This window comes from Neofelis nebulosa, chromosome 15 (assembly GCF_028018385.1).
Source record: "Neofelis nebulosa isolate mNeoNeb1 chromosome 15, mNeoNeb1.pri, whole genome shotgun sequence".
In the NCBI taxonomy this organism is placed as follows: domain Eukaryota; kingdom Metazoa; phylum Chordata; class Mammalia; order Carnivora; family Felidae; genus Neofelis; species Neofelis nebulosa.
The window spans coordinates 49031791-49058338 of NC_080796.1; the positions used below are offsets into that span (position 1 = coordinate 49031791).

Sequence of the window (26548 nt, forward strand, 5' to 3'; positions counted from 1 at the left end):
GAGGCTGCAAAAACTTAAAAAATCTAAAGAATGACAATCCTATGAAATAATCTCTAAAAACATTTATTAAGGCGATCTAATGAGATCTCCTGCATTTCAGGTATCTTTGCTGTAATGGTTGGTTCTCTCAGATCTCCTCCGTTAGATGTTTGCAGTCGGTCTGTGCTTGCTCAGTAAGACCCTACTTGGAACCATCTTCAACCACGGAAACAGTACTTGAATGTTCCACTGCATTGTGGGGACAATGTATGCGGTAGTTTAACTCAATTTTTAAACCATGTCTTTATTCCATTTAAGTTTCTTCTCCATTAAGACCATCTTGTAACTTACCGAGTTATTCATGAAACTGACTTTAAAAAAACTTAAAAGCTTATACTTCGTACTATTATGAATTGCCGTATGACCAACTTATATTAGAAGTGGGTTTAGGTCGGTTGTACATTTTAAAGTCCTGCAGGGTAGAAGACAGTTAACTATTTTGGGAGATCTCCCCGGTACCTTGCAGCCACTACAAGCTCCCCGCAAATTTCCAAAATTTCCACTAGGGGGCGCGATCACCCCCATTGAAACCACTGGTAGGTTAAGAGCTTCCGCTCTGAAGTCAGAGTGTGCCTGGGCTTCCTCCTAGCCTCGTGAGACCTTGGACACTTGATTTACCCTTTCTGGGCCTCAGCGTCTTGAGTGAGAGTTGTACCTGTCCCCTAGAGTTAGAACGCGGACTGGTGAGTAAGTGCGTGGGGAGTGCACGGAACCGGAACCGGGTACCAGTTCACAGTAAACACTTGATGAGCCACTGTTCTTACTCTTCCAGTATAGTTATGACCATTGCTCTTGTTATTAATATTACTAGTGTTGGTATACTATTAAATGCTGTTATTGAAAGACTTCTCTCAAGTGTGGTGCTTAACTGCTCGCACAGGTGTATAAAATAGCAGTTAGGAATATTCTCCACCCCCCCCCCCCCCCCCGCCCCCTTCCCGCCACCATGGAGCGCGCCTGTGCGCTTGGAAGAACGGAACCGTCCTCAAACTGGGCCCTCCCGGCCTGGTTCCCTGATGGCAGCGCTGGGTACAGGTGTTGGGCCTGGACGGGCTGGTCCACAGCCCACACTCCCAGAGAGGAGCCCTTCTTTTAAAAAGATTTTTTTTTTTTTAACGTGTATTCATTGTTGAGAGAGAGACAGAATGTGAGCGGGGGAGGGGCAGAGAGGGAGACAGACTCGGAAGCAGGTTCCAGGCTCTGAGCTGTCAGCACAGAGCCCTATGCGGAGCTTGAATTCACAGACCGCAAAATCAAGACATGAGCTGAAGTCCGACGTTTAACCGACTGAGCCACCCAGGTGCCCTTTCTTAGGAGCACCCCCCAGGGAGGAGGTTGTGGGCCCTGGAAGGCTGGAGCTGGAGGAATAGAGGTGGGGAGGGGAGGGACATCTCAAAGGGCTGGACAGCAGGGGCCCTGGTGATGTCTTTGTCGAAGGCAGTGGAGGTAGCAAAGTGGGAGAATGTGGGAGAACGTCTTTGGGAGACGTTCTCTTTCTTCCCCAGGGGTCTACATCATGTCACCACTGCCTCCTCACATTTGTAGATGAATTTGAGTTTTCAGAGTGGTTGTCATTCGTGTTCCCATTTGACTTTCTCTAGAGCTCCGTAAAATGGTGGTTGATATCCCCATTTCATGGACCAGGAAACTGAGACTCAGGAACTTTGGTGACTTGTCCAAACTTCGGCAGGGCCAGGAGCAGGGCCAGGAGGCAGTGGAGGCTCGGGGATGAGGGGGCTGTGGAGTGGGCCTCGTTCCCTGGCCACAGAGGCAGGATCCGAAGACTGGTTGCCTGCCTGAGCCCATCATGCCTCTCTCCAAGAATAATACATGACCACGACGTTCCAGAGCAGCACTCTTTGGAGGGCATTCTGCTAGGTGCGTTTTCACTTACATTTCCTACCACCCCCGTTTCCAACCCCAGCCTAGCTTGATTAGAAGGCTGATCTGGGCCGGGAGTTGGAGCAGGCAGAGATCCATGGGCATCGTTCTTTTCTTTTCTTTTTTCCCCCCATGGGCATCGTTCTTGGACAGGAACCAGCCCATTTGTGGAGACAGCAACACCCAGGCATGTCCTTTGCTCTCCTGTCCCACCACCTCTTCTCCAAGCCTCCGGCTCTGGCCCCAAGGGAACTGCAGACAGACACAGGCCCTGGAGAGCTGCAAGTTCTCCAGGGCACCTCCTCCAGCTCCAGTGGCTTTTGTCTTGAGTCTGCTTCGATCCCAGTTCTCCCGGATTCACAAAGCACCACAGGGCGTCTAGCTCTCCTGGGGATGTGACAAAACCCCCAAATATACTCCTATTATTTGTTAAACACACACATGCCCTCTGCTAGCTCTTTAGGAAGGAGAACAGGTGTCCAGAGTTTGAAATCAGCCCTTAGAACCAGACTAAAGCAAAATCAGGAATTGAAAGAGGCCTGCCTTCCCCTTTCTTCTTTCTCAAAGTTCTTCTCTACCTTGAACCATTAATGCCTCCACCTCTTCCGAGACATCCTGCAGGGGCCTAGCTGAAGCCTGCCACTATCCTGGGCTCACTCTTTCTACTCTCCACCGCATAGAATTCACAGGGCTTCTTGACTATTACTCAAGATTTCAAATTGAGAAGCTCTGATAAAGTCCTTCACGCTGAGGATCCATAGCTGATAATCACTGAGTACCTGCCAAAGGTCATAAACCCAAAGCACTGAGGCTGGATGAGTATAATTTGGGGTGGCTTTTCTGATACCCCTCCCCAAATCATATACCTTGTCCCCTCAAGCAGAAGTACAGGGCATTGTGTAGTAATTGAGAACACCTAAGAATTTTCTCCTGTAGTTCTACTGTCATTCTCAGAGACGAGTCAAGGGAAGTCTCCAGGATCTGAACACTGATCTAATTAATGTTCGTTACCCAGGACCTTGCTTGGGACACGTCTTGATTCGGGGCTACCTAGACAGAAGAGATGACCGCGGTGGCAGCATACCACGGACCCAGCTTTGCTTTTAGCCACAGGGAAGGCTCCACCCCAGACCCTCTCCCCTTTTCTGCCAAGCTTGTAAGCTGCCAGGAACCGCGAGGCCAGCCACAGGCAGTCACAGAGTGAGAGAAACACACAGCACGTGTACAAACCATTCATTTTATTTCCTGTATTGGGTTTATACAAACTTGCAAGATACAAATGCAGGGCTCACTGGGATTCTTCAGTACCTAGATCTAGAAAGAATGCTGCGGGGCGGGGGGAAGCGAACGTTCACGCTCAGTCAGGAGGCCCCTCCCCGGGGAGGGGCTTGTTGGCTAGAATGATGCTAAAGCAGCTGCTACAGATGTTTGGTCCCCAACAGAGATGCCCTCTGTTTATCTAACTTTAACTTTTCTTCTAAGGTCACTTTTATACTAAATAAAGACACTGAGATCATACATTTCCTTGTATGGTTTATTGTCTAATGCTAGCAAATCAAATTGGCCCCAGTATGTGCATAAATAGATATATGTATATATACGTGTATTTCATATTTTCCTTAGTTTTAAGAGCTGCCAGGTGGGGGGTGCCTACAGGGGAAAGGAATTGATTCCGTCTTGCTATTCTCAGCCCTGCCCCAAGACCATGCCTCTCCCCAAGGCAGGAGAGCAAGTATGCACAGCTTGCGACCTCAGAAAATCTTTAAAGTGACAGTAGCAGTATTTGATTACAGCCTCTTGGTTATTGATCAGGAAGGTAATGTGCTAATTGGGAAGGCCCTAGAATAGTAACCAGGGCTGTCTCCCGGTGGGTCACTTAGCCCCGGGCCTCCGTCTGGGCCCCGTTCATTCATAACAAGATGCTCCAGGCTGGGAATAGGGTGTCAGTAAATGTCAGAGTTGGGAGGTCAGGCTTCAAATGCTGGCCAGGAGCTCTGTGACAGTCCCAAACCTTTGATTCCGGATCTGGACAAAAGACTTCCATTCTGCCCGAAACCTTGCAAGGCAAGAGCCCCTTGCCTACTTTGTGTGCGGATAAGAGCGTGGAAGGCTGAGCCGGCGGAGTTCAGCGCCCCAGCGGCAGCCCTCCAGATGAAAGTCCCCGGGGGGCTTCCTGGGCAAGGCTGAGATGTTACCTTGTCCGTGGGACTCGCTTCAGCCCAGAAGCTGACTTCGCAGTCTGGATGCCAGACCGAGGTACCGTCCCCTTATCAACAGCCCCCAGAGGAAAGGTCACAGAGGGAGACAGAGGTCGTCGATGTGACCCAGACCGGAAAGGGATCAAGGAGTGTGAGAAGTCCGAGGAACTTGAATGTGTCTGTGCTGAAGGACCTGTGATCCCAAACTGTTTTCCTTTGGCCTTTGCACTGCATCCTGGCTCCATCAGGGAACAGAATTCTTGGTGCTGTTTAGCATAGGCTGCCATTAAATTGCCTGCCCTTTCCAGCAGACCGATGAAGGGAGGAGGTCCAGGAGCACATCAGGGGAGTGTGTGTGCCCGCACGGGTATGCTTTTGTGCACACAACTGTAAACATTTCCTTTGAGAGGATTCACATCCCGTAACCTTAGACGGTCATCAAGAGTTGACAGTTGTAATCAAATCCTTAGACCAGGACTTCCAAGAGCCTGGATGCCCTGGTAAGATGCTCTCTGGGTGAGCTCTGGGGACTGGTCCTTTGCAGACTGGAGAATAGGAGGAGGAAGCTGCCGGGGGTGGGGGGGGGGGTGGGGGGGTGGGGAGGGTAGGGATAGGGAAGGACACAGGGTCGGAGCTAGAGGCAGCCGCCCCAGTCTCCTCCTACCATTGGCCAATTCCATTCAGACATTGCACATTTTGAAAATAGATTTGCTTTTATAATAAAAGCGTAAAATAGATCTGTCTTAAAATAAGTCTGTCCTCTCCCCTTCTTTGGATCAAAAGGCATGGGGTGTGGCCACAACATGCTAGGTAGGAATGGTATGGAAAGTGAAGGGGAGAAAATGGGCCTGGGCAGGAGTTCTGGGAAAGGACCAGACATCCAAACAAATATATATATTATGTATATATCTATAATATGTATAATCTTCATAAAACATATATTAAGGCATGTAAAGCAACATAAAGAGCCAGCTTTATGAAACAGGAGGTGAGAGCGAGGTGGCAGGCGTTAATCCTTGGTATTTTACATGTAGTTCTAAAAATACCACTTTAAAAAAGGAGAGACGGACAAAGAAAGGAGAAGGCATGGAAGGCCCCCAAAGAGCCGTTTCTTGTGGGTGGAGAAAGGTGCCGGAAAGAGGGAGAGGGCCAATCCCGCCCGCCAGTGTGTAGGGGAGGGGAAAAAAAACAGGTTTGGGGTGCTCGAGCTGTGCTAAAGATGGGAAATGTAGCCAAAGGTCACGGTCAACACCTCTGCCAAAAGTGAAGTGAAATTCCCCAGCCTGCAATCCCGCAGAAGCACGAGAATATCCTAAGCACCTAGAACAGTGCCTGGTACATAAAAGGTGCTTGATAAATATTTGTTGAATCAACTGCCATCTTTACTTGCATATGAACCAGTAACTGTCCCAGCCGTGAAGGGGTGGAGAAGAGTTGGCGGCAGATAAAGTAGTCGTTCTCGGGAAGTCTCCGGGCATCAGCTCTGGCAGAGAGAAGGCCCAGGGGCCGAGGTTTTTCCAGCTTCACTCTCTCCCCTCCCTCCTCTCTGGCTACAGTCCTCGAAGACGAGCCGCAGAGGAGGAAGAATGAGCTTTGCTTCTGTGTCTCCTCCACTGGCCTCCCCGGGTAGGTGGATTGTGAGACAGCCAGGCCGGAAGGGAGTCCTTCCATACAGCCTCATCCGGACGCCTGGAATGCGGGGTGGGGTCCTAGAATCTGGCCTCCCAGATTAAGGCTGTGCTACCTCTCCAGGGCACTCGCTCAGCTGGCCCACAGCCCATTCCAAGGGGAAGGGGGACAAGGAAATGTCCCGAACAAGGTTAGGAAAGGCCCCAAGGCTGACTACACCCTACAGAAGACAGGTCCTTCTCTCGGACCCTGAGCCTAGTAGGGGGAGGCAGACGCTAGGCCCAGACCTAAGAAAGAGCCATCTTCCAACCTGCTCACCCACACCAGCATCCCCACACCTTCGTCCCCACGGCCTCAGGCCCCCACGTGCTTGCTGGTGGGTCCTCCGGGAGCCAGTGTGCGGGCAGCCCGCGGATCTGGGGCACCCGGTGGAGGAGCGGAGCTGACAGTCCGGCACTGTACTTGGCACGAAGCTAAGGCTCCATCCTGGGGAAACCAATCCCATACCCCCTCTTTGCATCTCTGCCTTGTCCTTTTTCTTGCAAACGATTCCTGCTGCTTCCTTGTCCTCCCTCCCACTCGCCTCCAACTCTCCCTTTCTCTCTTCTACCCCTTCTCAACCTGCCCTCAGACGCTGCACAGACCTGCGTGCTGCTCTCTACCCACAGCCAGCACCGTCCCCTCCGGGAGCCGAGGAGCCTCTCCCCACATCTTGTCATCTTGTCTTTGGCTCAAGCAGGGTGGTCAGTCTCCACTGGACCCCAAAGGAGCACCCATAAGCAGAGACGTGTCAAAGCCCTGGGTACAGCCGGGGCAGTAGGGTGGGGCTGTTGGGGGAAGGACATGATGGCAGGTGCCGTCCTCGGTGTCAAGAGGGCCCAGAAGAGGCAGAGTGTCCATCTTCCCCTAGTCCTAACCTAAGACGGCCCAGGGCGTCTCTCCCACCAGGGCATCCTCTTCATCAGGAAATGTTCCAGTAAGGCCATCACCAGCCCGGGCAGGGCCAGGCCTAGCTCCCTGTGACTTGGGCACCAGACAGGAGGGTGCTCCCTGCCCACCCTCTCAGGCCCTGGCCAAGGACCACCATCTGAGTAGCGAGGGGCTTCGGGGCCGGGTGTGGCGGGCGTGTGGACACTGAGGCATCCTCTCGGCGGCAACCCCGGCCCCCAGCCTGGCTCCCTGCAGCATTCCCACGGGAGCGCAGGCGCGGGGGGGGCCGGGGTGGGGGACCAGGACCTCGGGGGGCAGAGGCGGCCTTCAGAAGGTGGCTCTGTGCAGCTTCACGGCGTTGGCCTCGGCCAGGGCTTGCACTAGAGAAAAGAGAAACGGGTCAGAGAGGTGCTACCCAGACGAGAACCGACTCCAGCCAAGCTTCCCCGGGAGACAGAGGTCTCTTCCTGTAGAACCCTGCGGAAACCCGCCCCACGCCCCCAACCCTGAGAGGGGGACAGATGAATGGAAGTCCGTGTTCTTTTCCACCTGCCTGATACTGAGCGGCTGTGTGTGAGGGGAGGGGAAGATGCACAGCCTTTGCTACCATTTCCAGTGTGATTTTAATTTACAGGAAGATCTGGGGGTGACCTGGGGGCTTCCGAGGCAGGACCGCTGTGCATCTCAACAGGTAGAAGGCTTGTTGACCGACAGAGGGACAGCGGGGGCCTCAGCTCTGTCCCTGTCTGCTTCTGGAGAAGCAAAGCCCGCGGGCACTGTGGTAGCAAGCAGCGGCCCTGCCAGCCGGCGCCAGCCCAGCACTGCACGCGACGCCGGAGGGCTCAAGCAGATGGAGGGAGGGGAGGGAACGGCGGGGGTGGGGGTGGGGGCACTGGGGGTGCAGGAGAAGCGATGTTGGGATGAGGGGTGTGGATGGCTCACGGGGGTGGGGGGCGGGGGACCCACTCCCCGCGGTGGATGAAATACAGAAGAAAAGTTCTTACGTCAGAGCTCAGACCCGCATGGTATGGCTGCTGTCGGTGCCCCGTGGGGATTCAGACGATAGGGGGTTGGCTGGTGGAGTCGGGGAAGCAGGGGAGGTGGGAGGGCTTGGGGTGGCACATTGCACTGGAAACAGAAATGAACAGGGAGGTGAATAGGGGTGGGTGGGTGGAGGTGGGTCGGGGAGGGGCGGGGAGGCGGGGCACCCAGAGCAAGCGAGGCCCTTCCCCAGGCGGTGAGCCAGGCAGGAGGCAAGCAGAGAGGGGAGCTGAAGCGGAGCTGGCCTCGTTCCCGGGCGCCCCGGAGGAGCGCGGGGTCCCCGGAGGAGACGGGGCGGTTGCGGGCTCTGCTGAGAACCAGTGTGACCGCGGCCGAGGCCGGCCTCTCTGGGCGGAGGCTGCACTCCCGTCCGCGCAACGGGGAGATGGCCCGGAGGGGACCAGCGACGGCGCCTTATACACGGTGGTGTCGCTAACGATGATGATGAATAGTGCAGTAAAATCACACTAGCCCAGATCGTCAGGCCCCCATCTGACGACTGGATCCAAGTTGTCACCGGGGTGGGGGAATCCCCTCCATTTAAACGGAGGCTTCCGGCAGGGTTGAAGTGAGCTCCGTGGACTCAGACGAGCTCAAGGTCTTGGAAACACGGCCCCGCTATCACCGGGGAACCCCCTTCTCCTCAATCCAGGAAGGGCAAACTTCACCCCCAAGCCAAACAAATCATTACAAACCTTAAAGTGGTGACATTTGAATTAATGGATTTTACTCTTATTATCATTATGATGCCATGCTGAGACTAGCCAAGTGGAAGGGCAATGGGAAGGGGGGGGTCGTATTATGAGGGACCAGCTCTGTGCGGGCTCCAGGCCCCTGGGCACCGCGGTGCGGCTGTGAGGCAAGGAGACTGGCAGACAGAACGTCCTCACTTGGCCTCAGAGGAGAACCAGACCTCACCCAGGGTCACACTGTTTCCTTCAAGAGAAGGATCCTGGCATCGAACTTCCTAGTCCCTTGCTCTCCACCCTGCCCTGGACCTCATCACCTTCCCTGCCCTCGGCGCAAGAGAGGGGGCCGGGGCAGCTTCCACTGCATATATACGTACACCCACAGTTGTATATAAGACCTGGAACTTTCTCGTGAGCAGGAAGTTGTGTCTGCCCACACACAATACATAGTTTGTGCACAGGATCCAATAATACCTCCACACGCGCTGCAAACATCTCAGATATGTGTGTGCGTGCACTTCCAAATCTGTTCTCTTCCACGTGGCCCAACACACGTGTAACTTCACATACAAACACACTCACAAACTCTTTCGAAACACACAGTTGTGTGTCTGTCTGTATCGTGGACCCAATGGTTAGTTATGTGGCAGCTTCGACTTCTAAAATAGTCAAAAAGATGGAAAAAAAAAAAAAACCAGGCAAGGGCTATTTCAGGAAAGCCAAACTGATGTTCCAACGTGCATGCAGTGAGGCCCTTACACTTATTCATAGATGAGCTCCTTGGACTCCAGTTACTTTCATTTCTATACAATTCTTTTTTTTTCTTTAATTTTTAAAAATGTTTTAACTTATTGTTGAGACAGAGAGAGACAGAGCACGAGCAGGGGAGGGGCAGAGAGAGAGGGAGACACAGAATCCGAAGCAGGCTCCGGGCTCTGAGCCGTCAGCACAGAGCCCGACGCGGGGCTCGAACTCACGGACCGCGAGATCATGACCTGAGCTGAAGTCGGACACCCAACTGACTGAGCCACCCAGGCGCCCCAATTTCTGTACTATTCTAATAGGTGTTGACCTGCTGGGTTTCTACCCCCTGGGAGATCAGAAGCAGGGAAATTAGGGGAGAGAAAGGAATCAAGAGGCCTACTGACAGCTAGAAGAAGACACGACTGAGGAGGAATAAGTCTTTTGCAAAATTAGATATAAAACCTTTAAAAGTGTAACAGTTTGGGAACATTTAGCATAGCTACAGTCTGTACCAACTATAGCCTCTAAGGGCACTCCCTTCAACAGATCCACAAAATAAGGATATTTACAATGATACTAAATTAGCAAGAGCAAGCAACATGGGTTACGTTAAATATAACTTCCTTACGAAGGCAGAAAAGTACGAAATACGTATCAGGAATGTATGCACTGCAATAGTTAAAATTCACATATGTAGCAGCTATGGATTGGACAGATGTGATATTGTTACTGTGTGTCCACAAGTACTACCCCATCTGCATGCATAAATAATTGGTCACGGGGTGCCTGGGAGGCTCGGTCGGTTGAGCGTCCGACTCTTGATTTCCGCTCGGGTCACGATCTCATGGGGATCAAGCCCCATGCTGGGCTCCGAGCTGACAACGCGGAGTGTGCTTGGGATTCCCTCTCTCCCTCTCCCTCTCTGCCCCTCCCTGCTCACACGCTCTCTCTTTCACAAACAAATGAATGTCACACGTGCTCTCTCCCACCCTGCACACAAAGATACATCAGTACTGCCACGTGTACGTATATACGACATACGCTCATGTGCGTTTGATCATTCCCGATACTGCAAAAAAAAAAAAAAGCGCCAATCGCACACAAACACGTACGTTCGTAAACACCACCTCCATCCTCCTATTGTACGCTCACCTGCGCATAGGTAACTCCGACGGTGTACCGGATGCCACCTGTGCTCATAAATAATGGTCTCCACACCATATCCGTAGACATCTTGCACACGTATACACTCACGCTTCACACCCGAATACACACAGATACGTGCGCCTCTGCCAACACCACCCGAATACAGACACCGCACGGGACATCATGCCGCACACACATATTAAAAATTGCCACATCTTCCCGTATACACCATTCTTGAGTCTGCACACACTGGGCACACCGACAAGCGCTCCAGTGCTCGTTACCACACGCCCACGCTCAGGCACCACGCCTCCATCCTGTGCACGCCGCCCTGCTATTATGGCCCCGGGCCCAGCACTCAGGTCCCGGGCTTGGACCTATGCCCGCACGGCATGTGCCCAGGGACAGTCCTCGCTGTCCCTGGCAGAGCAGCAGCTCTGGGAATCTGGGCCACGAGCCAAGGGGCAGGGGGGACAGTGGGCTTAGTCTGAGGTCTGGCCCCGCTGTGCCATTTTTTAAATAGTTGGGGTTTTGGCAAAAGCGAAGGATAGTTTGCTTTCAGCGCGTAGACCCTGAAATGTAAGCCGGTGTCTATCAAGAGGGAAATCTGATAGGCTGGGGTGGGTTCTGTTTTCATGGAACCTTTGGCTGGGAGACTACAGCCGAGAGAGCCAGGGGCTGCGGCGAAGGCAGAGGGAAGTTTTAAAAACAGTGTTGTATGCTCTAACCCTCGAAACAGGAAGTTGCCTTCTGCCCAGAGCACGGGGAATTTGATCTTTGGAAGAGTCAAGTTCACTTTATGGCTAAAGTACAGAGAGGTTAGCTAGAGGCCTCCGTGCAGCCAAACTGGTTTTGCCGCCCTTGGCTGCAGGATGGGGCTGTCTGAAGCCCGTCCCTTTCTCGCGCGTCCTCGACTCCAGCCCAACTGACAGCTTCTTTCTGAAATACGCTCCCCCCCCCCCACCCCGGGCGGGGGGGTCTTCCTCGGCCACCCATCTAATGTCCCCTAGACTCTAACTGCCAGTAGGTTCTTCCTCAAGGCGTACTCAAATCCCCCTTGTGGTAGCCGAAAACCCTCTGGTTTCTAAAAATATCCGTATTTAAAATAGTTGGAAAAACCACAAACAGACCCTACTTCTCCTTCAGCTATTGCTCTTTCAATGAGCCACGACCACCGTCACCAATGCCACCACGACTCCACCTGGCTAGCATTTATTGAGCACCGACGAAGGGCCAGGCACCGCGCTAGGTGCTGAGCGTTTATAGTTGACATTCCTTGCACCACCAGACAGGTATTTTGATTTGGATTTTACAGAGGGGAGATGGAGCCTCAGAAAGCCAGAATTCAAACCCCTCTTAATCACCAGCACGAAACGCCATGCCTTCCACCGGGCTCCTGGCCACAGGCCTGACCTCGCCCAGGCTACCGTCCCTGTGGCCAGCACCCCTGTCTCTGCCTCTTCCTCTTCCTCGACCAAAGCCCTTGTAACCCTGGCATCCTTCCTGGGCCTCCGTCTGGACTGGCCCTCAAAGTTCTTCGTCTCTGTCCTCACCACCTTTTGTCTTGAGGAGGAGGACGCGCTCCGTCCCCCCCAGGCTTCATGACGTAATCGCTGTCTTGGAGCCTCGTCCGTTCTTCCTGATTCCATTCTCACCTTCTCTGGGGCCATATCTCAGGCTGGCTCCGGCCTCACCGTGTCTGCCTGGAACCCTCTCGCTTTTGGGTCAGTGTGAAGTCCACTCGTCATGCTCATCTTTAATGAGCAGAAAAGTGGGTTCGGGTCCGGAGCCAGGCTGGTGACTGTATCACTCTCAACTCTGCGGCCACCTAGAGCGTCTCCACCTTCCCATGTGCACGCGGCAGGAAAGGGCCATGAAAGGAGGCCCTGGTGCCTGGCCCTCTCTCCACGCCTATCACTCCCAACCAGACTCAGTTATCACCTTTTGGCTGTGCCTTTCCTCGAGCTGTCCGGGGGTGGGGGTGGGGGCTCTCTTGCTTCCTGCGTGGCCTCTGGCCATTCCTCTGCGGAGCTGCTGGGAGGGTCACCATGGCTCTGAGCTCCTGGATGCAACTCTGGCCCCTCTGCACCCCGCGGAGCCTAGCACAGTACCTGGGGCTCAATAAATGCTTATCCTGATCTTGACGGTCTCTCTGTCCCTGGCCCCCTCGCAGCACTGAGCTTCCTCCCCTGCACCTGGTCAGCCGGTCTCCCTGGAGGAGCGAGGCCCGGCCCCTCTCACCAGACAGCATGCGGCCCCTGCGGGAGGCCTCGGTCGCCAGGGCACAGGAGATTTCAATCCGCTTCTCCTGCTCCTGCAGCTGGCTCTCTGAGTCCTGGGGCACGTCCACAAGGTCCCCCTCGCCGACGGGCACCACGTTCTGCATACTGAGGAGGCACAGACACACAGACATGGAGTGGGGGGCGGACAGGACGGTCCCATTGGCTTGGGGCGGGGGCCTGTGGACTGAGGTTGGCAGGGTGGCCGGAGGCCTGTGAATGGGGTGAGTGGGACCCTGGCCGAACACATTTTGGGGCCCCTTCCTACAATGTTTTAAAATTAATCAGAAGGTTCAGGTGAACATTTAGGGCGGCCTCGATGAGGAAGAGAGGTCACCAGAGGGCAACCCATCAGTTTGTCTTGACGACAGCACGTGCCTGCACCCAGCTGTCTTTTTGACCCCCGATGGCGGCAGCGTCGCGGCCCCTGCCACGGGCCCGGGCCTGGTCCGCTGCCTCAAGCCACGGCCTCCACGCGCTCTCCGCTGGGGAGGCTCAGGGCTCCCACTGGCATGGGGTGGGGTGCTGGATTCGGTGGCGCTAATGTCCCAGGTGCCCTGGGTGCCTGGGTGGGCAGATGTCGTCGAGGTTCACCCAGGCCTGTTACCTGGACTTGGCAATGAGCGTCTTGATCCTCTCCACCTTCTTCTGCTTTTCCTTCAACTCCTCGGGGCTCAGGGGAGTATCGGGCTCCAGGTCAATGTACCGTTCAGGGATGAGGACTTTGTCCGGCGTGGACAGCTGCGGAGGGACCTGGGTCACCACCCCCATCCCACCCCCTTCCAGGCTTCCTCCCCCTCCGCCCTCCTGGACTTCACTCACCTCCTTACTGATGTCCACGTCATAGTGCTGGGGTTCCAGCTCCATTTTGCGGAGCCGGGCGATCTCCTCCCTCGGCGTCTCGTAGGCCTGCCCGCCAGGCTCCTCTGCCCGCAGGGCCGCCTCCAGGTTGGAGATGTCCACCTCGTGGATGCTGCGGTGACGGCGCACCTAGGGGACAGCACCGCCGTGACCACGCGGGGCCCCTGTCCTGCTGTCGGCAGCCATTTCCCCTGCTACCCGTGTCTCCAGACAGCGCAAAACAGGCCTGTGTCCTCCCTGCTCGTCACGCCCCATCCGGCCACCGCCCCACGGCCCCACCACCCGGCTATCTTCCTTCCGTGCTGCTTGTCCAGAGCGGGGACGCCTGCAAAGGCCCAGACGCAAAATCTCATCGACAGGTCTCGTCAGTACTTGGTACTTCGCATCTGGCTGTAGCCTGTGTTCCCATATTCTGTGCCATACGTTTTGGGCAGTTGATTAGTGTGCCTGACACTGGCCTTTAGTTGTTGCGTATCAGACAAGCTCCAACCCACCAGGTAGAATGCAAGCTGGTTGAGGGTAGGACTTACGAATCGTAATTTTCCTGTATTTTTGAAATGTGGTGGAAAGAAAACTGAGGCAGATGCCTGGGGCTACTCCCAGCTCCACACTCAATACCTGTGTGGCCCAGGAATCCTTAATTTCTCCTGACTTTGTGTCCCTGTCTCCCAAACAGGGGTGATAATTCCGAACCTCGCGCTGCTGAGGAACCCGAATAGAACAACATGAGGTTTCGGAACGGTACCAGGTGACAGGGTGGCACCGTGATTATCTTCAGTGTGTATCTTTCAATACATAGAAAACGCTCGAGAAACTGCGTGAGCGATGCCTCTCTCTGGGCGGTGAACCTCGCACTGTTCTGTGTTAAGTGAATTGTGTATACTTCATTTCCACTAAGACAATCAACGCATTCTTTGGGGGTGGGGGGGGAGTTATTTTTCTTTAAACGCACAAAAAGGGATACTTGTTGCGGTGAATCGTCTGCCTAGTGGGGAGAAGTCTCCCCCCCCCCCCCCCCCGCCCGCCTCGTTCTCCCCAGGTGCCCAGCTCGGGCCCTTCCCAGCCCCTCTCCCAGTGCCCCGCACCCAACTGCCCCGGCCCAGGCTGGTCACCCACTGGGAGTGGACACTGTTGGCAGATGCCGGGCCAGGCCCGTGGGTCGCTTCGAGGACATTACCGCTTTGTAGGCGGGCCGCGTAGCAGGGTCGGGGGCCGGACTGGCCGGGAGCTGCAGGCTCCTTCGCTTCTCCTTCATAGAGCCGCTCTGGTGCCTTCGCATGCGGTCGATCTGCTCCTCCACACTCATCTTGACCTTGCCCTCGCCAGGGAACACGGCACTCTTGGGGCGCTCCTGCTGCGGGGGGAGAACGGGGCTCTGACACGTGCCTCGTCTGCCCTCCCAGCTTCTTCATCTGCCCTAATCCCTTAGATTTCCCTCCTCTAGGAAGCCTGTCCATAGCGGGTTGAAGCATAGCCCCTAAGACATACGTCCAGGTCCTAACCCCCTAGTAACTGTGAATGTGACCTTATTTGGAAATAGGGTCTTGGCAGGTGTGATTCAGGTTAAGGACCTCAAGAAGAGAGCATCCTGAATTAGAGTGGACCCGAAATCCAATCGTGGGCGTCCTTACAAGAGACAGAAAAAAAGAAGACGGAGTAGAAGGAGATGTGAAGGTAGGAGTGCCTACTGGAATGTTGGGTCTACAAGCCAAAGAACAGCAAAGATCGCCTGCCATGCCAGAAGCTAGGACAGAGGCACTGGACGGGGTGCTCCCTCAGACCCTCCAGAAGGACCCAACCCTGATGATCTCGATTCGGGACTCCTGGCCTCCACAACTCTGAGAGAATAAACGTCTGTTGTTTTAAGGCCCCAAGTGTGGGATGCTTTGTTAAGTTCCTGGCAGCCCTTGGAAACACTTCTACTGCCTTAGGTCGGCTCGTTTGACCCTGATTTTTGCTGGATTTGTGTTTCATCGCTAGCACATTATAATAATTTTGTTCAACATCCTTCTATCTTTCTCATGAATTAGGGCCACGGCAAATTTGAGAATTGTGAGGAAGATCAGAACACTGAAAGTAATGTGCATCTTCCTTGTCCCTTGTCCCTCGATATGGCTTCCTGAAGGAAGGCTTCTCCAGTGGAGCTGTTGCCCCCTCCTACTTGTCCTGCCTTCCTCCTCCCACCCGAGGTTTCTTGATGGTGGACAGATGGGCGGACACAGAGAGGCCTCAGCCCAGCTCAGGCCCACTCGGGCCTCGGCGCCCACAGATTGTACTCACCCGGGAGGAGAGTCCGTTGGTGAGCCCATCGGCACTCCTCCTCACCACCCTTGACGGGGTTACCTCTTCATCGGTGGGCGACTTCGTCCGAGGGGGCACAATGCCAACTGTAGGGAGGCAGAAGAACCGGTGGGCCTCCTGGAGAAGCAGGAGAGCAGACACACAGGGGAGCCTGCGTCTAGAGGCGGCTCAGTGCCACCTGTGGCCGAGATGAAAGGCCGAGGATGGGTTGGCACTCACTGTCTTTGGTTGTGATGAGCACCTCTCTGGGCTGCTCTCCGACTCTTGGCCTTGCGTCTAGGGGAGGATGGGACAGGAAGTACCTTTGTTGAGAGCTGTCTGCTTCTCTGCCTCCGCCTCTTGCCTGGTGGGCACCAGGTTGATGTCTCTGGCGGTGTCCAGGGGTGACGTCTGGTGGGGGTCTTTCTTGCTTTGCTCATAGCTTGCCTTGGGCTGGGGAGGAAAAAGGAGGAGACAGTTGGTGCCCTAGGGACTGCTGAGGATTTGGCCCCCAGGGGTGTTTCTTTGTTTTGCAATGGTTGGAGCACAGACCCTTGAAAACAAGGGATAAGGAAACTCTAAGTGAGCCAGTTGGGAAGCAGGCAGGGGTGAGATCGAGCCTCCCACTCAGGCCACCTTAAGGCTGGCCAATGCTGGCTCATCTTGGGGAGTGAGGGCTCAGGGCTTCCAGGAGGCCCTCAGCAGAGGCCCATCAGGGAGGCCCCTCAACCTGACCAGTCCTCTTGGCAAACGCCAAGAAGCACAGACTCTGCTGTGAGCCAGAGAGGAGGAATGGCCAGAGGAGGGGTCTATAAGGCAGAGGATCTCTGAGGATTCTGTTGGAATCGCACCCAAAACTTAAGCGAAAGAACCAGCTGGGCTTTGGTACCAAGATTCTGGGCGACAGAAAAGTGCACTTAGCTTGAGGGCTCGCAGAATCATGAGACTAGAAGGGGCTTCAGATACCACCTGCACCCCCTTTCGCCCCCATCGTGCAGCTGAAGAGTCTAAGTGTCAGTGAGGTGCACACACACAGACTGGGCCAGAGGCCAGAAACCCTGGCTCTAGTCCAGGGAGAGAGCACAGGTGAGCCCCATCGCCTCCCCTCATCTGGAAAGCGTGGCCTGCTTTGCCCCCCTCACTGGCGGCCCCTCCGGGCGGTGCAGATACGGCAGCCGAGCCAAGACGGAAATACGGTTCCCTGTTTTAGGCACAGGACTCTTTCTACTCACCGTGCAACGTCTTGCCAGCCTAACTGCACCTCTCTCCTGGGAGAGGGGCTGGGGAGCCAGAACAGGGCAGAAAAGGGGGCCCTGTATTCTTACATCCCAGGGCCGAGGAAACCCAAGAGGACACAGGCGAGGCAGAGACAGAGACAGCACAAGAGGACCGGCGTCTGAGGCGGACAGGAGCAGGAGGGGATCGGAATGGCACCGGTCGCTGCGGGTCCCTGGCCCTTCCCGGCCGGCTGGTGCTGGCAGCCAGGGGCTGCCCGGGAGCCACGGCACGGAGGGGAGCAACTCATTGTCCCCCTGTCCACAGAGAGCACCAAGGGGAAAGCCTTCTCGGCCATCCCTTTCCTTGTCCCAGGGTCCAACTGGGCAGCTGTGGGAAATGACTACTGGAATGGGGAAAATGACTCCGTGTCCTGCCTCGCCCCCTCGCCTGGCCGTTCGCCCCACTCCCTCCGCCCCTGCCCTCCAGGACCCAAGGGTGCTGGGTACCTGACCCCTGGCTGGCTCGCCACGGCGGTGCCAGGAAGGGGAGCTGGGGTACGGCCAGAAGCGGCTCTCGCTAGGGAGTGGAGGCACGTTTGGAGGAGACTCCAGGGGGACGTAGGCTTTGGGAAGGGGGGGCCGCGGTGGGCCGGGCTCCTGAGGCAGAGAGAAGCCAGAGCATTAGGAGGAAGGAGAGCAGCCACTGTGAGAGCAGGAGAAAAGAGCGTTAGCAGGCAGACAGACAACATCGTGGAGACCTGCGGCCCCCATCGTGGACATCCGGGGCCCTGGACCACCGGACTCCCACCCACCGCCCGGATGGAGCTCCAGCTCCGGAGTGAACTCTCAGCCTGGCCTCAGGGCCCTCTTCAGCAGAGCCCCCGCCTGTGACTGCTGCCCCCACTGTTCCCCCATTTTTCTCCAAAGCTCCCTGCTCACTGTCTCATCACCGCGCTGGGCACATTCGTGCCCCTGTGTCTTTGCTTCTGTCGCCCCTCCTGTCTGTGATGCCTTTCCCTTGTTCCTCTGACTGTCCCAATGCCTAGTGGCCCAAAGTTCCACCGTCTCTTGGGAATATCAGAGCGTTTATGGTCAATACTGAGACACACACCGCCACGCTCCAGAGGCTGGCTGTTTCCTATAAATTGGTCTGGGTCGGCACCAGACGCTGGGCTCCCCAAGTGGAGGGCTGTGGGCACACACGGGCACATGTCTGAGAGGGCCTCACACCGTCCCTGGCCCCTGGGAGAGCCCCTGTAAACTCTTGCTGACTGGCTAGGAAACTGCTCCCGACGCTGACTCTCCACCCTCTGGTGTGCTGGAAAGCTCCGGATTTAAATCCCCACTAAGTGGTATCTTTGTTAACCATCCTGCTGTTTGGGAAGAGACTTCCCCGGAAGGAAACTAAAGATGGCAAGTGCAGATGAGAGCAAGGAAAGGAGAAATCTGGAAGGAGGTCCGCCAAACTGGGCGCAAGATGACGACTGCCTCGGACCGAAAGCCAAAGCTCCAGGACTGGCGGCCTCTGGGGCAGGGAGGGGCACAGAATCCGGGTCTTTCAGGCAGATGAGGACCTGCTGCCCCTCCCCCACCTACCTTCTACTCCATTTTCTCAGCTTACCTCACTGGATCCGGGCTTGGTGGGGGACCCCTGTGAGCCGGACACCAGTGAAAAGGGGCTCAGGGGGCTGGTAAGACTGGCAGAGCTGAGAGGGCTGGCGGGGCTGTTGGAGCTGTAGGTGGCCGTGGGGCCAAGGCCTCCTGGGGGCAGAGGAGAGGAGAGGTGAGGGATGATAGGGTAGGGGTGTGGCCAGGCGTGTGGATGGGCTCCACAGGTGGAGGAGGCAGGGGAGGACCCGGGGATGTGGGAGGAAGGTTCCAGGGCCACCTGGGCCTGCTGAAGGGACTTATTATGGGGGCTGGGGTGCAGGCTGGCCGTGGAGAACTGTGCAGGGACGGGGGACGATGACGGACGGAAAGGACACTGTTGCCTCCGAGATGTCAAAGAAAGCCAGCCCAAAGTCCAGCCCAAAGGGCGTCAGGAAGACATTAAGGTAGTGGCTTCAGATCGCCAACGGGCCCATGGGCTTAGGGGCGGGGAGAGGCATAGGTGCTCTTTGACCTTTTCTGGGGAGGAATCTAGACCATCAGGGGCAACAGTGTCTCTGAGGGGTCTGGTGCATTCTGGGAGGAGAGGAGGGAGTAAGGGAGTCGTACCTACCCTCCCGGGGGAAGATTCTGGAGGCCTGAGAGGGCCCTGACTAGCTCTGAGCTCAGCGTAAGGGCCTGGAGAGGTGGGAGCTGACAGATGTGGGATGGACGCCAGAGACACCAGAGCATTTCTGGCGAGCGTTTCAGGAGGCTGGTGGAGAAGGCACCCACCTCTGTGCTTGGCCGTGTCCGTGCCCCGGGACGGGTTATTTTTCCTCAGCCCCTCCATCACGTCCTGGATCCTCCAGATTTCTTTCTGGATTTGCCGGTTGAGTACCTCATTCTGAAACAGCAGAAGAGCAGGTCAAGGAAGGTGGCTGTGAGGAGCGTCCCAGCCTCCTCCCTGCATCCCTTTGGGCCGGTGGTAGACAAGAGCCCCGTGCGCACGCGCACGCTGACGCTGACGGGCACACAGCCCTCCAGCACGTTCCTCTTTCTCACAGGAAGACTGTGCCCCGCCCCTCGGCTTCTGCCAAATGGAATGCGGGAATTGCCAGAGGAGAGGGCCCGGCTATCACAGTCAAGAGCCCCGTTAGGTCAACATGACTCAGCTTCCCCCAGGGAGGTCAGGGTGGTCTTGGAGCAAGTGTCCCCCTAGGTGGCCACTATGGCAGCCAGTTATCAACGGCAAGAGTTCCCCACTTACTAAGATTCTTTGTATCCAAACAGCGCTTTCGTAACACTCACGCCCAATGCATGCCTACACACTCATGGATTCTATTCGGTTAGAGTTTACACTCTTTGAAAACTGACAGCTGCCACTTATTTAGCGCCCGACCCTCCTCCGTGCCGCGTACCAGGCTCCGCGCTAAGTGCTTTGCATACACTAACTCATCTCGGCCGCACCAGAAGTCTGCGAGGCAAAAGTGACAGGTGTCCCGACTTTGGGGATGAAGGGATGTGCGCCCAAGGCCGTCTGTTAGCAAGCAGTGCGACCACCATCTGAGTCTGGGTCTATTTGTCTCCAGAGCTGGTGCTCAGAGTGCTTTCCTACCTCCTAAAATGTTCGTGTTGAAAGTGAGGCTTGCCCACAGGACACGGTGGCATTCAGGTGACCTGGACCAAGAGGGCCTTCACCGCACCCTCCCTAACCAGCTGCAAGTGAGGGCGGTGGTAAGTTTTGTTGCCAGGAGGAAAATAGGGGAAACTGGGGCATTAACCGCATCAGAGAGACAGGGCTTGCACAGCTTGGGTAGAGATTGATCGAGGGAAAGGATAAGAATTCCCCAAGGTGGAGGAGTCCAGCCTCCTGCCTCCAAGCAGAGCGTTCCTAACCCCTCCTGGGAAGGAAAGCCTCTTTCCTATCTTAAAGTTCCTGGGTGGCTTGTCCCGTACTGGCCACTCCTTCTGAGGTCACGAGGGATAGCTACACGTATACCCATATCTATATCCCCGTAGAGACCTATACGCTTGTCTAGACCGACGCCCGTGTCCGTATTTATGTGTTAAATCCTTTCAGTCATAAAATACCTTCCGTCTAACCCAGCTCTCTTGTGTTTCAGCTTTACTCCTTCCTAATGATTTGATGGAACTAAAGAAGAATCCACATTATCTTCATCCTGAAAGCGTCTGTTTTAAGCGGACTTGAATCCTGTCCTTTGTCTCAGGACCAACTCCCTGTCTCAAGTCTCTGAGATCTCTAAAGCAAGAAAGGAAGCCACTTTGGTCTCTTGTGGCCCTAAGGAGAAGGGAAGGCATGCCAACCGCCCCTCCCCTGCTCAGGGGCCTTCTTCACCTGGACGTCCAAATTGAGCTGCTCCCAGAGGTCGTCGTGCAGGGCAGAGACCTCGGATTCAAGGTTCTCATACTCTATGGTGCTGTTCGTCAGCGCCTGCAAGGGTGGGTGGGTTTACTGAGAAAGCGGCCATTGCCGAAGCCTTCCTCCCATCCCGCTGCGGGGCCCGGGGCCAAGGTACCTGGGGTCTGGCAGGGCGAGGGAGGAGGGCACAGAGGGACAGGCGGAGAGGGCCCAGGGCTGAGACATTCTGATGACAGCCAAACTCTGGCCTTACAAGAGGCGCAGTGGCCCATCATACTGCAGGCGGACACAGGGAAACCAGAATCCTCTCCAGACGTGGGGGTAGGCCACAAGGGGATCGTACGATGCCCGCACCCTACTGTTCTTCCCACACTGGGTGATACAAAGTGGGAGGGCAGAAAGAGAAAACCCAGAGGTGTTTGCTTGCTGGGGGTTAGAGACCTTTCTCCCTTCTGGGCCACGTTTTCCTGGGCCTTTGGCCGCCGCAGCCCAGAGCCATTATCCAGGCAGTGCGTACCGGCCGCAGGGTCGGCCCCATGCCCACGGGAGATGAGGGAGGTGGCACTGCCGCCCGTGTCCTGGATCTCCAGGGGAGAGGACAGAGGTAGGCAGCAAAGCTGTGAGAACAGCCGAGGAAACGAGTAGCCCTCGACTTCACCCTGTCCTGATCGAATCCCGGTGCAGGTGCGGTGTGTGAAAAATAAGCCAGTTTCCTCGGCAGAGACTACGGATCGAAGAGGCCGGCATACGCACGGCCGCGTGCAGGGCGGTACTAAAGTCTCGCGTTTGTGCCCCTTCTGGCCAAGAGCCCCCTGCTGCTCCTGCCCGTAGAGGAGAGTCGGGAGCTAGAGGGCACAGCCTGGGGGGGGGGGGGCTCTCCTGTCGGGGTGCCCACGGGGGCGGGGGGGTACCGTGGTCGCCTGTGACAGCTCCACCCGAATGTTGATGAGCTGGTTCTGCAGGGACTCTTTTTTGCGCAGCAGTTTCTCCGGGTAGGCGGGCTGGTTTCCAAACATCTCCAGTTCCTGGTGGGTCCCCATCAAGGCACTTTCCAGGCTCTCCTGAAGAAGGGCAGGGGACCGGCTGTGAACAGCCCTGATAACTCCTCTCTGGGTCTTTAAGAGGCCTGAGCCCCAACGGTTCAGCCCAGCAACTTGGTGGCGGTTGTCCTCCCTGGCTGGGGCCCCCGGAAGAGCTTCAGCAGTTCCAGGGGAGGGCGGTACAGAGGTTTATGACAGAGCTGTGTCAGCTTAGGGCGGAGATGGCAACCCACACCTCTCCGAGCCAGCCTCCCCCCGCCCCCCCAACCCCACCCCGCCGTCCCCCCATGCCCCCAGCCCAAGACCACCCCTTGGCTCTCACCTTCTCAGCTCGGAGCTGCTGCACTAGCCGGTCCTGCTCCCTCACCACCTTGTTCTGTTCACACAGTTTGCCCAGCAGCTTCTGGGGGGCCCAAGGGGGTCGAGGGAAGGGAGGGAGAGAGAAGGGGGTGAAGGATATGGTTTGATGGGGACCTGGGAATTTGGTTGGAAGGGACTGGCCTCTGGATACCTCCTCCTTTCCCTTGCTGAGGAACCCTAGGCCTTCTTCACCTTGACCTTGGAGGCTCCTGGGAATAGGAAGACGGTCTTCACCTTGGGAGACTCCCCAAGGACCTACCGGGAAGGGAGATGTGCTTATTCTCTGAGGAAGGGAGTCAGCTTGAGAGAGGAGTTAAATGTTAAGCCCCTGCATTCCCCTCCTCCTGGGGGTTCCGGTTCCCGAAGGGTTGAGGAGACAACGTGGCCTGGGCCTCCCAGGCCTTCCCGGCGGGCACGGATTGGAGGAGCAGGCAGTCTTGGGAAAACCAGTGAACTGGCTCCCCAGTCTCACAGGACCCTGTTCTCCCCTCCTTCCAGGGTCTCCGGATGGCTGAGGCTGGGATTTCCTTCTGAGATCTGGTCCTCGCCTGGATGGAAACTCTCCTAGCCCTACTGGGCGGACCCGCTACCCAGGCAAGGCCAGTGGTGATGGGGAGGAGGCAGGTTAGGCCAAACTTCTCTTCTGGGAAGACTTACGCTTTCCCCATATCCACACCTTTATTCGTGCCATTCCTCAAACACTTCTCTGGCTCTTTTCTACTGAGCCACATCTTGTCTTCTGGGCCTTTGAACTTCAAGGCCCGGCTCACATGCCACCTGCTTGGTCCCTGGCCTCCCTGCCCTGCCCTCCTGTGGAACCCACTACCGAGCCCATTTAGTACGCAAATCTTATGTCACCACCTGCTGCCACCTGGCACGCGACACCACCCTGAAGCTCCCTGAGGCCAGGGCCAGGTTCCTCCCTCCAGTCACCGAGGCCCTCCTGCCAGGCTGGGCCCAGAGCAGCCTGGCTGATGTCCCTCCTAACCAAGTCTGAGTTCCTTGTAATAAGCAGCCCCCGCTGCTGTAGACGAGGGGGCCTAGGGCTCAGTGGAGAAACGCACGCAGCTGGCATGGGAGGAAGGGGTAATTGGTACGAACGAGAAAAGAAAGGGGATGAGGAAGGGGCAGGCGGAATGCTGTCTTGCTGGCGAGAGAGGACATGAGTCAAAGGTATGAAGAGCCGGCAGAAGGACAGAGATGGACGGAGGAAAAGCCCCAGCGGAGGAGAGCGAAGATGAGGGCAACAGCGGGAGGGACCGGAGAGGACAGGGGAGCAGGAGAGCTGCTCTTACATCTGTATCCTGCTCGTTTAACTTGTAGGTGTGGAGGCCGTCCCGGAACGCTTCTGGGTACGGAGGGACCTGCAGGAACACGAGGCCGGTTACAGCAGCGGGGGACAGGCAGGGCGTGTGGGGACGGGAACGCGGACAACCCTCGCTCCGTTCTTGTCCGAGACCGTGGTCCGTCACCTCTCGCCGCCTCCATTCCGGGAATCTGAGCTAGTTCTTTGCCCCCGGCTGGGAAGCCTGGGATGGCCCCTGTGTAGGTTTTCCCCAATTCTTGAGGCTGATTCTGCCCAGCTCCTACTCTCCCCTCTCCCCTGAGCTCAAGGTCTACTGTCGGGAGGGACTCTGGGGGTGCGTAGATCCCAGATGGCTTGGGTAACGACCATGACGACAACAGTTAACCCTTAGCTGTTTTGGAGGGTGAGGCATGAGGAAATGGAACGAGCATCGGAAACACTTGAGAATTATCATCCTAGTAGATTGAACACCAGCCACAGGGCTTGTGTCTAACCCAGAAGTACACCTGGGTCCGGCAAACGCTGCCCACCCCTGGTGAAGCATCTGGAAATCACCGGACATTCTACACAACCTTGGCACTGGATGGTTCCATATGACACCCCTCATGCCCTTACCCCCAAAGACGTCTGTTAAGAAGATAACAAACACGAGATAGAAGTCCTGGGCATTAAAAAGCAGATTTGTGATCCCTGGCGTGATACGGGATGGTGGTGCTGGCTATTTTGATGGTTTGAGCAACGGGCCTTGGGTCCACCCATGAACATGAAGAACAAGAGAGACACGGTGGGATGAAAGGAGAGGGGCCAGGCGGGGCCTGGAGATGAGGCCTGGTGGATGGAGGGTTGGGCAGAGCAAGCCCCAACCCAGATGGCTTGACCCGACCATGCACAAGCAGCTGAAATGGTGTTGACAGGGACCATGCTGCCAGGCGGAGGCCTTACTTGCATGAAGAGTTGGGCCCTGGGGGAGGAGTTTTCCACCATGCGGTTCACCATACTGATGAGAGTCTCGCTCTCACTCATCTGGAGAGAGGAAGGAATGGACGATTCAAACTCCGGCCCACATAGAGCTATCTCCCCATCACCCGCCTGGGCTTGTTTTCCCAGAAACAGGACAGGACAGCTTCTCACGGGGTCTCCAGCTCCCTCTCTGTTTGGCCTTAGCCATTGCTGGCCCCTTGTGAACTGTCCCAGGACCGGCCCTGAAGGTGCCTGAGGAAAGGCCACAGAAGGGAGCTGGAGGGCTGCTGTGCCTTCGCTCACGGCCCTGCAGAGACCGCCCCCCGCCCCCCAGCCAGTGACACTCCCCCAGGGTGCCTGAGACGTGTGGGTCTCATCCACACTGGCCAAGGTCAACTCCCTGCCCCAACTCTCTTTCCTCACGTTGCTTCAAAGACCACACCGGCAGTTGGAAAAACCCATCTCCCCAAATTTGAACTAAATGAAACAGCTGAGAAAGAAAACTGGGGCTGCTCTTTGGATGGGCCTTCACACAGAGGTGGGCACAGCTCTCTCTCCCCGACCCCTGCCCACCTCTTGGCTCTAGAGTAGAAAGGATTGCTAAACACGGTTTCCAGAGCTGGGCTGGTAACATCCATGACGATCTTGGATGACACTAGGGAGCAAATAAGGAGGCCAAAACAAGCAAGCCATGTTAAAGGGACACCAGATGCTGGAACACTGCTCTCCCAACAGGTTATCTTTACGTTTCAAGGGCCATTAGGAACACGGAGGGGGAAAGACTACTTGCCAAATGAAAAAGAAAGAGAGAGAGAGAGACAAGGAAGGGCAGGAGAGAGGAAGGACAGGGAGGGAGGACAAGCCGACCAAATCAACTAGAAGTGCTGTCATTTCCCCCACTGGTTCCAGCGTGGCAACATCAAAACGTGAACACATTCGGGAGCGTCCTTGGCTATGTCCCTTTAACTCAACTGACCTACAGGCGAAGGCAGCAGAAAACAGAGGGAAGTTCTGTGGGAAAAGCCTTCTGGGGAGAGGAAGTGAATGAGGGAAGGGACAGAGCCACGTTAGGGCAGAGCTTCTGGGGTCACGATGCAGGAGGCTCTCACGTTTTCGGCCCTTAGCTGCCCAATCTGTGTCACGCCCACACGTATTTTTATCTTATCCACTTAGGTGGTGACCCAGGGGCAGCCTTGCTTCTGTGTGCTGTGGGCAGGGCGAGGGGTACCCACCCACTCCCCTTTGCAGGGTCCACAGCATTTTCAAAGGCTTTCCTAGGATCTGATCCCTCTACCTCTTTTAGCCCTTTGGAATTTTTTTCCATGGCACAAAGTGTCATTGAAAAGGCTTTGAAAAGAGCAGTAGTAAGAGGTTTGTCAAATAGTTAACGGTCAACAGGACATCAGCCACATCTTTCCGTAAGGATCTGAACTCAAGTCAATCCTTATCTTCCTGGAGCCCTGTGTGTATGAGATTGTGTTTGTTGTGTATGGGGTGTGCGTGTGTGGAGTATGTGTGATTGTATATGGTGTGTGTATGTGTGTGTTTGCATGCTGCTGTGTGCCATGACTGTGTCCTCTGTGTGTGTGTGTGTGTGTGTGTGTGTGTGTGTAGGGCAAAGCAGACCTGGTAATGCACCAGGCTTGGAGAGGGCAAAGGCGGCCCAGGCTTCTCCTGGACACCCACTGATTTCATTCCTTCCCCTACCAGTGGATCTCAAGCAATAAAGGAGGGAAGCCAGAATGTTCTCGCCCTGGCCTCTGCTCCCACTCACGCTGCAGCTTTGGGGATCTTTTAGCCCCCGCAGGCTTTGACTGTAGGATTCCTTCCTCTCCTCTGTGTCCCTTCGGTCTGTCCAAAATGTTAGATTTTGTGAGAAAGCACCCACCCCAGTGCCTTATACACCATAAAGGTGCTCGAGTAATATTTTAAATTGAGTTTTAGAAGAAAACGAATAAAATCATTATAGCAGCAGTGA

At 55.8% G+C, this 26548-nt stretch overlaps 1 protein-coding gene and 1 long non-coding RNA gene across 20 annotated transcripts in view; one reads left to right on the plus strand and one right to left on the minus strand.

Annotated features, from left to right (window-relative positions):
- The first annotated feature begins 1645 nt into the window (after positions 1–1645).
- On the plus strand, positions 1646–3681 carry LOC131495767 (uncharacterized). Its single transcript, XR_009254113.1, has 2 exons — positions 1646–1917; positions 2074–3681. It is a non-coding gene; the product is annotated as an uncharacterized LOC131495767 (long non-coding RNA).
- Positions 3139–26548, minus strand: part of PLEKHA6 (pleckstrin homology domain containing A6) — a 145767-nt gene continuing 122357 nt past the window's right edge. For 9 of the 19 annotated variants that reach the window (XM_058700880.1, XM_058700886.1, XM_058700877.1 and 6 more), the window contains 16 exons: positions 24553–24633; positions 23600–23668; positions 22267–22347; positions 21816–21965; positions 20881–20976; positions 19317–19428; positions 18556–18695; positions 17442–17591; positions 16041–16170; positions 15718–15824; positions 14615–14791; positions 13399–13566; positions 13184–13317; positions 12539–12684; positions 7682–7805; positions 3139–7057 (listed from right to left, as the gene is read on the minus strand). In XM_058700880.1, the coding sequence (XP_058556863.1) occupies positions 7690–7805; positions 12539–12684; positions 13184–13317; positions 13399–13566; positions 14615–14791; positions 15718–15824; positions 16041–16170; positions 17442–17591; positions 18556–18695; positions 19317–19428; positions 20881–20976; positions 21816–21965; positions 22267–22347; positions 23600–23668; positions 24553–24633 (1857 nt within the window). In that variant the 3' untranslated portion in view covers positions 3139–7057; positions 7682–7689. The remainder of the gene's footprint in view (positions 7058–7681; positions 7806–12538; positions 12685–13183; positions 13318–13398; positions 13567–14614; positions 14792–15717; positions 15825–16040; positions 16171–17441; positions 17592–18555; positions 18696–19316; positions 19429–20880; positions 20977–21815; positions 21966–22266; positions 22348–23599; positions 23669–24552; positions 24634–26548) is intronic. The other 10 variants (XM_058700892.1, XM_058700885.1, XM_058700883.1 and 7 more) reach the window with 7 other exon arrangements.